Source organism: Hemitrygon akajei, chromosome 12 (genome assembly GCF_048418815.1).
Source record: "Hemitrygon akajei chromosome 12, sHemAka1.3, whole genome shotgun sequence".
NCBI classification, from domain to species: domain Eukaryota; kingdom Metazoa; phylum Chordata; class Chondrichthyes; order Myliobatiformes; family Dasyatidae; genus Hemitrygon; species Hemitrygon akajei.
Window position 1 is genome coordinate 98,339,620 of NC_133135.1, and position 16,104 is coordinate 98,355,723.

Here is a 16,104-nt window from a genome sequence, read left to right on the forward strand (position 1 = left end):
CAATGCAGCCTGTCCTAGTGGCAGTCCTGACATCAACAGTTAGTGCCATGTCTTAATGCACTTTGGCTACACTGCATATTATTCAAAGAAAGCACAATATCAACGTCAAAACATTTGAGGAAGCACCCATAACCTCCACCACATGAAAACTAAAGATATTTTTAATTTTATGTTGAGATGCAGCGCAGAACAGGCCATTCTAGCCCTTTAAGCCACACTGCCCAGCAAACCACCAATTTAACCCTAGCCTAATCACTGGACAATTTACAATAACCAATCAACCAACTAACCAGTACATCTCTGGACTGTGGGAGGATACCAAAGGATCAAGAGAAAACTCCCTTATTCCATGGGGTGTATGTACTGACTCCTTCCAGATGATATCGGAACTGAACTCTGAACTCCAAAGCCCCAAGCTGTAATAGCGTTGTGCTAACCGCAACGCTACCGTGACACCCCAGGTATGTGGGAGTACTGCCACTCACACAATCCACTCCAACACCTATGCCGTTCCACTCTGTTTGGATAGCCTGGCTCTTTGTCTTTCTGTTTGGTTTAGAATCCTGAGGTTTCCAAACTAACAGCATTTGGCATTTCATCAAACTGGCAGCAATTCAAGACAGGTCTCACCGAACTTATTAAGCACAAGGGTAATAAATTTTGTCAGCGCATCTCAAGAATGGTTACAGAACATCCCATTAAATATCATGCAATGGTGTTTTCAAATGGGTGAGGAGCCATTTTCCAGACCTTTTTGTGAGAGATGTAGGAAATGGAGAACGGATGGCAGTGAGAAGCAGTTGAGGTGGGGTTGCAGGAGAATGCTAGGTATACAATTAATTTCATCGGATAGGGAAGGGTATGTGGGTTTGATGATATGGTAAGGTGAGTAAGTGAAGGTGAAATGGAATGTAGTAAGAAGAGTGTAGGAATAGGTTTGAGGGGCAAGGAAGAAGTTGGCAATAATATCCCTGATAAGCAAGAGGAGTTAGGCAAGCTGAGCTGATACTTAAATCAACCAGATGTGCGGGGAATACTCACTGACCACCAAACAGCTGCATCCCCAGAAGAGCAAATACAACGATGAAGAGGAAGAGGAGGAACAGGAGGCTGATGATGGATTTCATCGAGCTCATTAAGGAGACTACTAGGTTCCGCAGAGAGGCCCAGTACCTTGGGAAGAGAGAGGAAAAGGATTATCAAAGGAAAATAAAAGTCAGACAATCAAAGACTACACATACGTTTGAGAAACTTGTGAGAAAGAAGCATGAAGCAGAGAGCTAAAGGCAAAAGGAGTGCTCAGGAGGCAGTGATCATAATATGATAGAATTCACCCTGCAATTTGAGAGGCAGAAGCTGAAATCAGATGCATCAGAATTACAGTGTAGTAATGGAAATTACAGAGGCATAAAAGAGGAGCTGACCAAAGTTGATTGGAGGGGGACAATAGCAAGCCAAGATGATGGCACAGCAGCAATGCTGTAGTTTCCAGGAGTAATTTGGAAGGTGTAGGACAGATGCAACCCAAAGATGAATAAGTTTTCTAAAGGGAGGATGCGACAGCTGTGGCTGACAAGAAAATCAAAGCCAGCATAAAACCAAAAGAGAGGGCATATAATATAGTAAAACTTATCGCTGAGCTGGAGGTTTGGGAAGCTTTTAAAAACAAACAGAAGGCGACTAAAAAAGCAATATGGAGAGAAAAGATTACATTTGAATGTAAGGTGGCCAATAATATAAAAGAGGATCCCAAAAGTCTTTTTATAAACATTAAAAGAGAGGTGAGAATGGATATTAGATTGCTGGAAAATGATGCTGGAGAGATAGTAATGGGTGGATAAGGAAATGGTGTACAAACTTTATTTCTCAGTGCTTTTCACTGTGATGTCACCAGCAGTGAGCCAGAAATTTGAGAGTGTCAGGGGACAGAAATGAGTGCAATCGCAGTTACTAAGGTAAGCTGAAAAGTTTTGAGGTCGGTATGTTACGTGGACCAAATGGACTATAGCCTAAGGAGGGACAGGTAGTGTTGAGAAACAGGGAGGCTGCAGAAGAACGTAAACTGATTAGGAGAATTGGCAAAGAAGTGGCAGATGGAAGAAATGAATTGAAATGAAGATGAATTGAATTTGCTTTATTTCTTACATCCTTCACATCCATGAGGAGTAAAAAATCTTTGTTACGTCTCCGTCTAAATGTACAATGTGATATTTATAGTAATTTGTAATAAATAGTATGTAGAACTGTCAATATAGCATAGAAATACAATTGTGCAGTGTGAACTAATTGGTCTGTTGGCCTGGTAGAGGAAGCTATCCCAGAACCTGTTGGTCCTGGCTTTTATGCTATGATACCATTTCCCAGATGTCAGCAGCTGGAACAGTTTGTGGTTGGGGTGCCCAATGATCTCCAATGATCCTTTGGGCCCCCTTTATGCACCTGTCTCTGTAAATGTCCTGAATAGTGGGAAGTTCACATCCACAGATGTGCTGGGCTGTCTGCACCACTCTCTGCAGAGCCCTGCGATTGAGGGAATTACAATTCCCATACCAGGCAGTGATACAGCCAGTTAGGATGCTCTCAATTAACACACTTTGTTGTTTGGTTGGAGCTTTCTAGGATTATCTGGCAGAACGATTACAGTGAAGCAGTTAGGATGCTGCACTTGGGCTTTCAGAGGTCTTTGATAAATTGCTACACATGGGATTATTAAGCGTAATTATCATGTTGGGGTAATATACCAGGGCAAACTCAGGATTGGTTAACTGAGATAAATAAAACAGATATGAATTAAGTTATTTTCCAAATGCAAGGCTTGTCATATGTTGCAAGGGTCAGTACAGAGGCCACACCTCTTCACAGTCCAATCAATGATCTGGATCAGCATCAGGTTCAATGTCACTGGTATATGTTGTGAAATTTGTTAACTTAGTGGCAGCAGTAAAATGCAACATATGATAAATTTAGAGAAAAAATCAATTACAGTAAGTATATATATGTATGTTAAATAGTTAAATTAAAAATATTGCAAAAACAACAAAAAAAGGTGAGCTAGTGTTCATGGGTTCAATGTCCATTGAGAAATCTGATGGCAGAGGGGAAGAAGCTGTTGCTGAATCACTGAGTGTGTGCCTTCAGGCTTCTGTACCTTCTTCCTGATGGTAACACTGAGAAAAGGGCATGTCCTGGATGATGGGGGCCATTAATAATGGACGCTGTCTTTCTGAAGAACCGCTCCTTGAAGATAGCTTAGATACTAGTACCTGTTAAGCTGACTAATTTTACAACTTTCTGTAGCTTCTTACAATCCTGTGCAGTAGCTCCACCCCCACCCCCTTATCAGACAGTGTTGCAGCCTGTCAGAATGCTCTCCATGGTACATTTGTGGAAGTTTGAATGTTGTTAGGTGACAAACCAAACCTCCTCAAACTCTTAATGAAATAGAGACACTGTCTTGCCTTCTTTATAGCTGCATCGATATGTTGGGACCAGGTCAGATCCTCAGAGATATTGAAGGGATATCAGAGATGAGGGGAGGTTTGTTCCAATACTCTTGCTGATGGTTCATAGCAGTGTGTGCTGTGAAGAAGATGCAGAAAAGGTTCCGGGAATATGCCGAAGGTTTTGGCTTGAAACGTCGACTGTACTTTTTTCCATAGATGCTGCCTGGTCTGCTGAGTTCCTCCAGCATTTTGTGTGTTGGAATATAGATAGGTTAAGTGAGCAGGTGGTGAAATATAATGTGAAAAAAAATTGACATTTGGTTTAGATGAAAGAAATAAAAAGGATTTTTTTAAAATGGTAGGACTTTGAAAGCTGTTGGTGTTTCTCTGTATAAACAGATACAGCAAGCAATTAGGAAAACAAAGCAAATATCTGCCCTGTTTGCAAGAAGATTTGAGTCTTGCTCTTTATTATATATTGTTATGCTGAGACTCCATGTGGAATTTTTCACACAAAGTTGTTCTCCCATCCTGGTTTACATTAGAGGGAGTATACTGATGGACTTTTGGGTGATGCCTGCACAAAGGTGCTTCTTGCCCTCTGCCATATGATTCCTAAATGGACATTGAACTATCTCACTTTTTTGTCTACATATATTTCTGCTTTGCACCATTTTAAATCTAATTTATACACATATATTTTATGTAATTGATTTACTTTTTTTCTATCTATATTATGTTTTGCATTGAGCTGCTCAATTTCATGACACATGCCAGTGATAATAAACCTGATTCTGAAGAGGTGGAGCAGACTGAACCTGTACACACATAAGATTTTGAACAATTAGAGGTGTAACTATCCCCTGCTTCTGTGTCTTTTGTCATGTTCTAACTAGAATAAAACTGCTAATTACTAGAAATACTCATCAGATCGGGCAGCCTCTGTAGAGTGAAACTGAGATTTCAAGGTGACAGCCTTTTACCAGAACTAGTAGAGCTTGGAAATCCAATCTGTTTTAAGTTGCAGGGAAAAAGGAATAGTGAAAAGAACAAAGGGAATGGGATGGAGACCAAGAGCGGTAAGCTGACAGAGTGATGGTGGTACCATCTGAGAGAGGGGAAGTGAAGGCTTATCTCTCTGATAATGTCTCTGTCTGGGGAGATATAAACTGCAGATTATTGAGGTCAGAAGAAACAAAAAGAATACAATTGGAACAGAGGTAAGATGTTGATGAGATCACACTTGCAGTATTGGAAGCCGCTGGCTCTGTCCTCAGCCACAGGCCAAGATCTTTCTCACTGCTACTGGTGCTACTACTTCTCTTACTCAACCATCCCTGGTGTCTCAGGTTGCCATGCCTTCACCATCCCATCCAACCTTCCCCTCACTAAGGCCTCAGAAAGGGCTTTGCCATTGACCCCCTGCAGCCAGAACTTGATGAATTCCAAGCCTGCCATGATGCTGAGCTCTTTTCCCATTGCCTGCAGCTCTGAGCCTACTTCTTTGACAAAAACTACCCAGCCCCACCAATGACCCTTTTGCCTGTCTTCAACCCTCCTCCTCTTCTGAGATACGCTGCTCTGGCCTTCTCCCTGCTTTTCATCCCTAACTGCCAATGAGACAACAATTCTCAACTTCAGCACTCCTCTCTCCAATGTCCTTTGAACACACTGCCCTCCACTCTCTTCACACAAATTCCAACCTCACTATCAAACCTACTAACAAGGGGCCTGCTGGCGGACTGACCTCCAACTTGCTGAGTCCTGATGGTATCTCTCAGGCCCTTCTCCCTACCTACCCCTTAAAGAGGGCATCAGGCCATTGTTGCCTTCACAGTCACCAATCACATTGACTCCGTGATCTCCAATCTACTGCCACAATCCTCACCACTGCTTGTTTACACCTCCTACCCAAGATCCACAACCTAACTGTACTGGTAGTCCCAATGTTTCTCCTGCTCTACTGAAACTACCTTTACTCCATGTTGACCCCTTTTGTTTAGTAACTTTCTACCTACATCTGTGACACTTTATCACTTCAACCACTCTCAGTTCCCTGGACAGGATCGCCTTATTTTCATTACTAATGTCCAGTCCATATACACTTATATACCCCATTAGGAATGCCTTAAAGCTCGCTACTTCTTTCTGGACAGCAGAGCTGACCAGTTCCTCTCCACCACCACCCTCCTCTGTCTGTTGGAACTGAAAAATAAATTGTTGAGGGTAAGAAATTTCTCTTTTAGTTCCTCCCATTTTCTCCAAACAAAGTGTAGCTATGTGTACTCACATGGGCTGCAGCTCTTCCTGCTGTTTCATTGGCTTTGTGGAACAGTCCATGTACCAAGCCTACAATGGTAACACTCACCAACTTTTTCACTGCTACACAGACAACTCTCTCCCCTTTTTTGGTCTCTCTGTGTCCATCTCTGGAGGAAGACTATCTACTGTTATCTTTTACAAACCCACTGACTCTCAGAGCTATCTGACTATACCTCTTTCCATCCTGCCACTTGTAAAATTCCTGTTACCTTTTCTCAGTTCCTTATTCTCTGCTGTATCTGTTCTCAGGATGAGGCTTTCCATTTCAGAAAATCTAAGTTATCTTCCTTCTTCAAAGAACAGGCGCCATCACCATTGTGAGACATAATGTAGATTGGGGGACCTCTTTGTTGAGCATTTTCACTCTGTCAGTCGCAAAAAGTAGGATCTCTTGGTGGCTACCCATTTCAATTCAACATCCCATTTCCATTTTAACATTTCTGCCCATGGTCTCCTCTACTGCCACAATTAGGCCAAACTCAGGTTGGAGGAGCAGCTCCTCATATTCTGTCTGGGTAGCCTTTTACTCGATGGCACGAACATTGATTTATCTAATTTGTGGTAATTTTCTCCCTTCCCTTCTTCTCCCTTTTTTGCTATTCCTCATCTGGTTACCCACTCACTCCATTCTCTTCTCCTCACCTCCCTCTGGCTTCCCACCTCCTTCCTTTTCGTTAATAGTCTACTGCATTCTCCTGTTAAGATTCCTTCTTCAACCCTTTACCTCTTCTACCTATCCTCTCCCAACTTCTTATTCCATTCTATCCTCCCCCCAATCTTCTCCTTCACTTGGCCTCACCTATCACCTGCCCCTACTCCACTCTAGCCCCTCACCACCATTGTTTTTATTTTGGTTTATGCTTCTTTCTTATCCAGTTGCTGAAGCATCAACTGCTTATTTCCCTCCATATATGCCACATCACTTGTCGAGTTCCTCCAGTATTTTGTGTGTGTTGCATTATCTCTCGTGTTAATGAATTGGAGTGTTGTGTACAGTTTTGGTTGCCCTGTTACAGGAAAGATATCGAACTGGAAAGAGTGCAAAGAAGATTAATGAGATGCTGCCAGGACTCAGTGGGGAGGGGGAGCCTTGGGTTATAGACTATTGAGTTTTTGTCTGAAAAATCTGCTGGAATTCTTTGATGAAATAACAGGCAGAATAGACAAAGGAGAGTTAGTGGATGTTGTTTACTTGGATATTTGGAAAGCCTTTGACAAGGTACCATAAATGAGGTTGCTAGGCAAAACAAGAACTTACGGTATCATATGAAAGATACTAGCATGGATAGAAGAGGCAGGAGGCAAAGAGTGGGAATAAAGGGAGCCTTTTCTGATTGGTAGTAGGTTACTACTGGTGTTCTATAAGGGTCTGTGTTGGGACCGCTTCTTTTTACTTTATACGGATGATGGAATTGATGGCTTTGTTGCCAGGTTTGCGGGCAATACGCAAATAGGTGGAAGGACAGGTAGTGTTGAGGAAGCAAGGAGTCTGTAGAAGGATTCAGACAGATTAGGAGAATGGGCAGAGATCTGGCAGATGGAATTGAGTGTAGGGAAGTGTATGGTCCTGTAGCTGGAATAAAAGCATAGAGTATTTTCTAAACAGGAAGCAAGTGCAGAAGTCAGAAGTGCAAAGGGACTAGGGAATCCTCGTACAGGATCCCCTAAAAGTTAATTTGCAGGTTGAGTCGGTGGTAAGGAAGGCAAATGCAATGTTAGCATTCATTTTGAGAAGTCCAGAATATAAAAGCAAGGATGTAATGCTGAGGCTTTGTAAGGCAAATGAGGGGGTATATCAGTGAAACCTATCAAATATCAAAAACATATAGAAGTGCACAAAAAGTTAATCTTTCCTAGTGGAGGAGTCTAGGACCAAGGGACCTGATGGTCATACAATTGGGAGAAAGGGAATAAAAGGAGCAGATTCAAGTAAAGCTGGTCTATTTGGCTTGCACTAGTACGGTAAGTGTCGGTATCAGAGGCTTACTGAAGTTTGGAGTGTGAATACAAAAACAGCAGACTTGGAAAAATCCAGTCTTTTTTTGCTAGCTCAGCTGTAGGGAATGTGAATGTCGGAGTTTGAGCCCGATGGAAGTTGGGAGAGAGAGTATAAAAGGAACAGATTCAGGTAAGGGCTGTTTTTTGGGCTGTGCAGGTGTGGCCTAAACTCAGCTGCAAATAAAGGGACGGTAAGCTCAAGTGGAGCGGACATTGTTGGAGTATGCCAGTGATAGAGTGGGGAGGCTTTGGCTTAACAGACTTCAGCGAGAACAGGCGGAGGCACACTTAAGAAGAGGCAAGCCTTTTTCTTTTTTTTTGGTATAGAGTAGTCAGGATGGAATGCTCCTCCTGTCAGACGTGGGAATTTGGGATATTTGATGGTTTCCTAGATGACTACATCTGTGGGAAGTGCACTCAGCTTCAGCCCAGACTGACCAGATCAAAGAGTTGGAGCTGGAGTTTGATGTAATCAGAATCATACAGGAGGCTGAAAATATTTTAGATGAAACATTTGAAGAGCACACCCAGAGTACAGCCTTGGGACAGTAGATGGGTGACCACCAGGAGAGATATGGGGATTAAGAAGTCAGTGCAGGGTTCCCCTGTGGCCAAGTATTCCTCTTTGGAGACTGCTGGGGTGGTGAGGGAATAACTCATCAGATCATGACAGTAGCAAACAGATGGCCAGCTCTGAGGCTTGACAGGAAAGGGTGAAGTCAGGTGGTACTGTATTTATAGGGCACTGATAGGAGATTCTGTTACTCCAAAAGGGACACCAGGATAGTGTTTTGCCTCCGATGTGCCAGGGTCCATGATGTATCAGAGCAGATGCAGGATATTCTCAAGGGGAAGGGGGAACAGCCAGAGGTTGTGGTGCATATTGGCACCAGTAACATAAGCAGAAAAGGGGAAGAGGTCCTACACAGTGAGCGTATAGAGGTAGGGAAGAGGCTGAAGAGAAGGACTTCTAAGGTAATACTCCCTATGCCATGGCTAGTGCAGGTAGGAATGGGGTGATAGCATGGATGAATGGTGGCTGAGAAGATGGCACAGGGGACAGGGTTTCTTTGATCATTAGAACCTTTTCTGGGAAAAGAATGATCTGTGCAAGGTGGACAGATTGCACCTGAACTGGTGGGGAATCAATTCCTCACCAGGATGCTGCCTGGTTTAGGGGGCACGCGCTATCAAAGGGGCTGATAAATTTGGGTTGTTTTCTCTGGAGCGTCAGAGGCTGAGGAGAGATCCGATAGAGGCTTACAAGATTATGAGAGGCGGAGATAGAGTGGACAGACAGTATCTTTTTCCCAGGATTGAATATCTGATACCAAGGGGCATGTATTGAAGGTGAGAAGGGGCATTTTCAAAGGAGCTGTGAAAGGTAAAACTTTTACTCAGAGAGATGCAGACATCTGGAATACACTGCCTAATATGCCGGTTGAAGCAAATACATTAGAGGCTTTTAAGTTGCGTTTGGATAGGCACATGAATGTAAGGAAGATGGAGGGATATGGACATAATGTAGATGGGAGGGATTAGTGTCTGGATGTTTTTGATTTGCTTTTTAGCTGGTTTGACACAACATTGTGGGCTGAAGGGCCTGTTTCTGTGCTGTACTATTCTATGTTCTATGCAGACGGTGGTAGATACTGAATATGTAATGAGCTGCCAGAGGAAGTGGTTGCCCAAGTACAATAACAACATTTAAAAGCACCTGGATAGGTACACGCACAGGAATTATTTGGAGGAATATGGGCTAAATACAGGCAAATGTTATCAGCTTGGTGGGCATCACAGTCAGCATAGAGGAGCTGCGCTAAAGGGGCTGTAATACTCCACAACTCTTTAAGAATAATGTAGTTTCTGGAAATCTGAAATAAAAGAGAATTCCAAAGAGACAGCAGATCAGATAGCATCTGCGAAAAGGAATAAACAGAGTAAAGGTTAACGGTCGGTTTTGGTTTTGATTCTAATTGGAAAAGCTGATCATCTAAAATTATTGATTTCATTCTGGAGTTCAAATGGCTACAAATTGCCTAGCTGGAAGATGATTTGTTTTCCCTCATTACAGTGTCGAAGGACAGAGACTGAGAGGTCATAGCAGAAGTGGGAAGCAGTGAGGAGCCGAGGCCAGGGAGGTAAAGGCTACAGCACAAGAGCAGCAACAAAGAGGAGGATATGAAAGAACCAGTGTGGAGTTGGCCCCAGTTTGTGGGAACCATGGAAGAGCAAATTACTTTGTTTAGAAATCAGTTAAGAGCTTGTTCCAGTGTGGAGAATCGAAGGGGGTGCTCGTCCCTCTGTGCTAGATATAGTGAGCAGCTTTAATCCCTGTAGGAATACCCGTAAGACCCCAGTTCCAATGTACAGTGTGAGGACCAGTGATACATTGGTGTCATTGTGGGTCCCAATGACATACTGGTATCAATGTGCCAGTAAGACCCTGGTGACTCTGTGTTTTTACCTGTGAAGGTCCAGTAGAAGAACCAGTGCTGCTTCTCTCCTAAGAGAACCAAGGAAGAGTCTGACACTATGTGGTTCAACTGGTGAATGGATTATGCTAGCACCAACATAGAGGAACTGAGATGCTGGTCCCAGTGTGTGCTGGAGTCAGGGAGGAACAGTTCTCTATTTATAGCAATTAATGGAGGGCAGGTGTCAGGACATGGAAATGAACTAAGAGCTAGTACTTCTGGGGAAAACTAGTGAAGAGCTGCTTTTCTTGTGCAGGATCCAGTGAGGATTGAGCTACAGTCTGTGGGTCCGGTGAGGATTGAGTTATGGTCTGTGGGTCCGGTGAGGATTGAGTTATGGTCTGTGGGTCCTGTGAGGATCTAACAACGGTCTGTGTGTTGAATGATTTGCTGTTACTTCCAATGCATCATATCCCCAGTTCTTCTCTACCTATTCTATGAGTTGCATCCTCAAACCACCCAGAAGATCAGTAAAACTGTTTGATTTCATGTTGAACTCTACAACTTCAGGTAATATAATTAGTCTGTATCTGTCAATCATCTGTGATATTAGCTCAGCTTGTTTGGTCTTTAATCCCACTTTCCCCCCTTTATTTCTGAGACATTCCCACGCTGACCTGTTGGGCATGTTTTATTGCTCTGCATTTCACAGCTTTCACATTGTTTTGTCTATGTCGGTATCTCAGTTTCACTCTGTCAGAGATAATACCCTCCCCCACCCTACTTGCATCTGAATATCGCCTTCCCTTCTAGCAAAGGGCGTTTTAATTGATAGTTAACTCCATTTCTCCTTCCGCAGACACAGCCTATTTGAGGCATTTCCTAGTGTGTTTTGTTTCCATAAATCCAGGCTGTCATTGCAAAATCCTATTATTCTTTGCAGCTTGTTCTGGAGTTGCAATCCTTATCACAAGCTCCAGCACCTTCCCTGCCAATGATGTTATGCCAACAGGCTGCCAATTTCCTGTTTTCACTATCCTTAGGTAGTGGAATTACATTTGCTGTCCTCCAACCCACAGGAACAATTAAAACTGATAGAATTTCTGATGATATAGCATTTACTGTCTCCATTGTTACTTCCTTCAAAAGTCTGGGAGAAAGATGACTAGATCTTTGTCATTTATTTGCTTTCAGTGCAGGGAACTAATCACTGACTTCAGAACATTAAGTCGGAAGACCCTGTACCAGTTTCCACTGGTGGGACAGAGAAGAAGAGGGATACCAGCTTTAAACTCATAGCATAAATGGCTTAGATGACCTGAACTAGACACAGCACAAAGAAGGCATACCAGTACCTCTGCTTTCTGAGGAGTGTGAGGAGATTTGGCATGTCACCAGATTCTCTCACAAACTTGTGCATTGTTGAAAATATCCTCACTGGCTGCATCATGGCCTGGAATAATAATTCCAATGCACAGGAATGCAAGAGGCTGCAGAGAGTAATGGACACAGTTAGGTTGGTCATAGGCACAGCCTCCCCACCACTGACAGCATTTACAGACAAGGCTAGCTCAAGATGTCTATCATCATGGCTCACACCCTCTCCTAGCTGCTGTCAGGCAGGAGGTAGAGAAGTCTTGAGTCCCACACCTTCATGTGCCTTCCTGAAACCAGCAGGTTCTTCTTCCCTTCCCCTGCGCAACCCTGATCTTACTTCAGCAAAGAAACACTGCGAGGTTTGTCTCTAAATGTGTTTTTTTTTTGCATTAATATCTTTCTTTTTTGCAGTCTTTTAGTTTTTCCCTTTTCACTGTATTGTATAACTCAAGTTCTGTGTGTGCCTGCAATTAATTGCCTGTGATACCACAGCAAGCTTTTCATTGAACCTGTATCTTACTAAAATTCTGCACTTGACAATAAACTTGATTTGAATTGCAACTCACTTTTCAATTGTTTCATTGAATATTTGCTTCTATTTCCTCATCCTTACTAGATCTTTGTTCCCTTATACAGTGTTTCTGGCAACATTGTATGTTTTCTTCCACAAGGACAGACCAAAGCATCTGTTCAATTTGCCTGCCATTCCTTTTCCCCCATTATATATTCCCATCAGCCGCAGTGCGTGGGAACACACAAGGAGATGGTCCCAGTGTCAGAAATCTGACAGAAGTTCCTAGTCTAACTTCCACTTACTTTGTGATTTTGAAAATTCGGAGCAATCTCAATGCACGGAGAACGCTGATGCCAAATGATGTTTCTGGCCGAATTATCGTCCACACGACGTCAAATATACTGCCGATAATAACCTGCTAAGCAAAGGATTGAATTAGAGGTGGAAACCAGGAGTTAGGAGAGACAATGATACAAGGACTTGGTATACTCTGGGACACTGGCTGAGACATAGACCAGGGTGCAGGAAAATACTGGGATGCAGGCTGCAATCTGTCTGAAACAGACGGGGATACAGACTACAAGCCAGCATGACGGACAGATTGGGATATAGAATGGAATACAAGCTGGGAGACAGGATGAGACACCCATGAGGGAACAGACAAGAAACAGGCCAAGAGAGAGATGAGGATGTAGACCAGCCTGCAGATTTAGATTAGTAACAGCATTAGTGCAAAAACTCTGTCATGGTATGGTTGTGTCTGATAGCAGACTGTTTGCAAAGATCTGAAACTAGTGTGATCAAACAGTTCAACAGAGGACTGACAAGTTCTAACACTAGACAGAGTAACACAGTACACCTGGAATAAAAGCAATATTGGATGAAAGGACAAGAAAAGAACAAGGATGTTTATGTCTGTGTCTTGAGTGTGAATGAGCTGCCCATATTTGACACTTCCTGTCCAAATGCCTTTAAAATGCTGTTCACGTCAACTACCTACTCTGGTGGTTCATTTCTCTGGGTGAAACGGATGCTCCTCAAGCTCCTATTAAACTGTGGAGCAGGAGATTGCAGAGGGAGTTGGAGACAGTTCCTTGTGGAATTTACACACCAAGTTTAAAGAGTGACCGGGGCTTGTTGGGAGTTGCTTGCCAGGAGAGAGATTGCCAAGGTTATCAATAACATAACAGGGCACAATAAAGATCAGAGCTACCATTGTGTGAGTGGGCCAGGGTTTCAAGTGGTCAGGCTTTGGCTCAACATCTTTGGTGAGAACAGGCAGAAGCTAAGGGTACTGATTCATTTAGACTCATTTAATTAATTGTACAACTTAGCCGTAAGAAGTCGTAGCCAAAGGTATAACATGTAGGCAGGATGGCAGTTAAGGCAATGGAATGCTCCTCCTGCAAGACACAGGGTGCCGGTGACAACATCTGCAGGAAGTGCACCCTACTTCAGCTCCTGAAAACCTCAATAATGAGACATTTACTGAGGTGATAAAGGTTTTAGACAGTAGATGGGTGACCATCGGGAGAAGTTAGGCAGTAAGCAGTTAGTGCAGGGTCCCCCTGTGGCCATTCCCCTCAGCAGCAAATATACCCATATGGATTCTGCTGGGGGTTGTCCTATCAGGGCACAGCAGCAGCAGCTGCCAGGCCAATGTCACCGTGGCTATCTCTAAGCCTCAACAGGGAAGGGTAAAGTCAGGTAGAGTGATTGTGATTGGACAATCAACAGTTAGGGGGCTGGACGGGAGATTCTGTGGCATTGAAAGAGATGCCAGGATGGTGTGTTGCCTCCCAGGTGCTAGAGTCCAGGACATCTCAGAGCAGCTGCACAATGTTCTCAGGAGGGAGGGTGAGCAGCTAGAGGTCGTGGTGCACATTGGCACCAATCACATGGGTAGAAAGTCCTGCACAGTGAGTATAAGGAATTAGGGAAGACATCCAAGGCAGTAATCTCTGGATTAGTCCCAGTGTCACATACTAATCAGGGCAGGAATAGGTTGATAGTTCAGATGAATGAGTGGTTGAAGAACTGGTATGGGAGTGGAGTCTCGGATGTGACAGATAGTTTGAATTGTGCCTATTTTAATGCTAGCAGTATTATGGGTAAAGGTGATGAACTTAGAGCTTGGATCAGTATACAGAACTGTAATGTTGTGTCCATTATAGAGACCTGGTTGAGAGAGGGGCATGAATGAATGCTTAATGTCTCAGGGTTTCAATGTTAGAGAGGGAGGTAAAAGAGGAGTGTGGAGTTATATTACTAACCTGGGGCAATTTCACAGCTGTACGCAAGGGAACAGAATGGAGGGCTTGTCCACTGGGTCTGTATGGGTAGATCTCAAAGAAAGGAAGGATTCAATCACTCTGTTGGGATTATACGACAGGCCCCCTAATAGCCACTGGGACATTGAGGCATATTAAGGAAAGGTGTAAAAATAATAGGGTTGTTATCATGAGAGACTTCAACTTCCATGATATAAACTAAGTCTTTCTGTTGTTTACTCAGAGAGTGGTGGGTACCTGGAATGCGCTGCCTGGGATGGTGGAGGCAGAAACATTCCAGACCTTTATGAGACGTTTAAATAGACACATGAATATGAGGAAAATAGAAGGAGATGGGCATTGAGTCGGCAGAAAAGATTAGTTTAGTTGGCCATTTTATTACTAATTTAATTGGTTTGGCACAACATTGTGGGATAAAGGACCTGTTTCTGTGTTTAACAGTTCTATATTCTAAATCTCTTCCCTCTTAACTCAAACCAATGCCCTCTAGTTATTGATTCCCAAACCCTGTGCACTTTTACCCTATCTCTGCCTCTTTTGATATTATACACCTCTATAAGATCACCCTCCATTCTCCTATGTTACAATGAATAAAGTCCTTCCCTATTTAACATCTCCCTATACTCAGTCCCACATTCTTTCTAAACTGAACTGATTCACTAGAAAGTTCATTACACTACTCAAATCTAAAAGATGAATTACAATTCACCTTTTACCTACCACGGGAGATTTCCAGGATAATTTTGGCAGCAGTATACGTTCCACCTCAGACCAATGTCAATCAGGCTTTAGATGATCTGAGCAATGGGATCAACATGCATGAAACAGCGCACCCTAACAGCTTCACCATCGTCTTGGGGGATTTTAACCAGGCCAGTTTGGAAAAATCACTAAGCAACTACCATCAACAGATCATTTGCAACACCAGAGGAAACAACACACTGGACCATTGCTACACCACCATCAGGAATGCCTACCGTGCTATTCCACGCCCTCACTTCGGGAAGTCTGATCACCTGGATGTACTTCTACTCCCTGAGTACAGGCAGAAACTGAAGACTGCAGCACCAGTAGACAAGGGAAGCACAGGAGTGTTTTGAATCGGTGAACTGGATTGTATTCAGGGATTCATCTTCGAACCTGGATGAATATGCTGCAGTTGTTACCATCTTCATTAAAATCTATGTGGATGAGAGCGTGCCTACAAAGACTTACTATACATTCCCAAACCAAAAGCCGTGGATGAACCAGGAGGTACATTGTCTGCTGAAGGCTAGATCTGTGGCATTTAAGTTCGGCGACCCAGGTCTGTACCAGAAAACCAGATATGATTTGTGGAGGGCTATTTCAAGGGTGAAGAGGCAATTTTGAACGAAGTTTGAGGCTACATCGGATGTACAACAAATCTGGCAGGGTTTGTAAGACATTAATATCTACAAAGCGAAACCCAATAGCATGAATGGCAGCGATGCTTCACTACCAGATGAACTCAATGCCTTCTATGCCCACTATGAAAGGGAAAATATTACCACAGCTGTGAAGATCTCTGCTGCACCAGATGACCCTGTGATCTCTGTCTCAGAGGCTGACGTTAGACTGTCTTTAAAGAGGGTGAACTGTCGCAAGGCGGAAGGTCCCAATGGAGTACCTGGTAAGGCTCTGAAAACCTGTGTCAACCAACTGGCGGGAGTATTCAAGAACAGTTTCAACCTCTCACTGCTACAGGCAGAAGTTCCCACTTT

General features: G+C 43.3%; 1 protein-coding gene across 1 annotated transcript in view; it reads right to left on the reverse strand.

Annotated features, from left to right (window-relative positions):
• The window catches only part of LOC140737314 (probable voltage-dependent R-type calcium channel subunit alpha-1E), a 619,860-nt gene that overhangs the window by 247,651 nt on the left and 356,105 nt on the right, over positions 1–16,104 (reverse strand). The window contains 2 exon segments of the mRNA XM_073063744.1: positions 1,042–1,173; positions 12,374–12,486. Of these exon segments, the coding sequence (XP_072919845.1) occupies positions 1,042–1,173; positions 12,374–12,486 (245 nt within the window).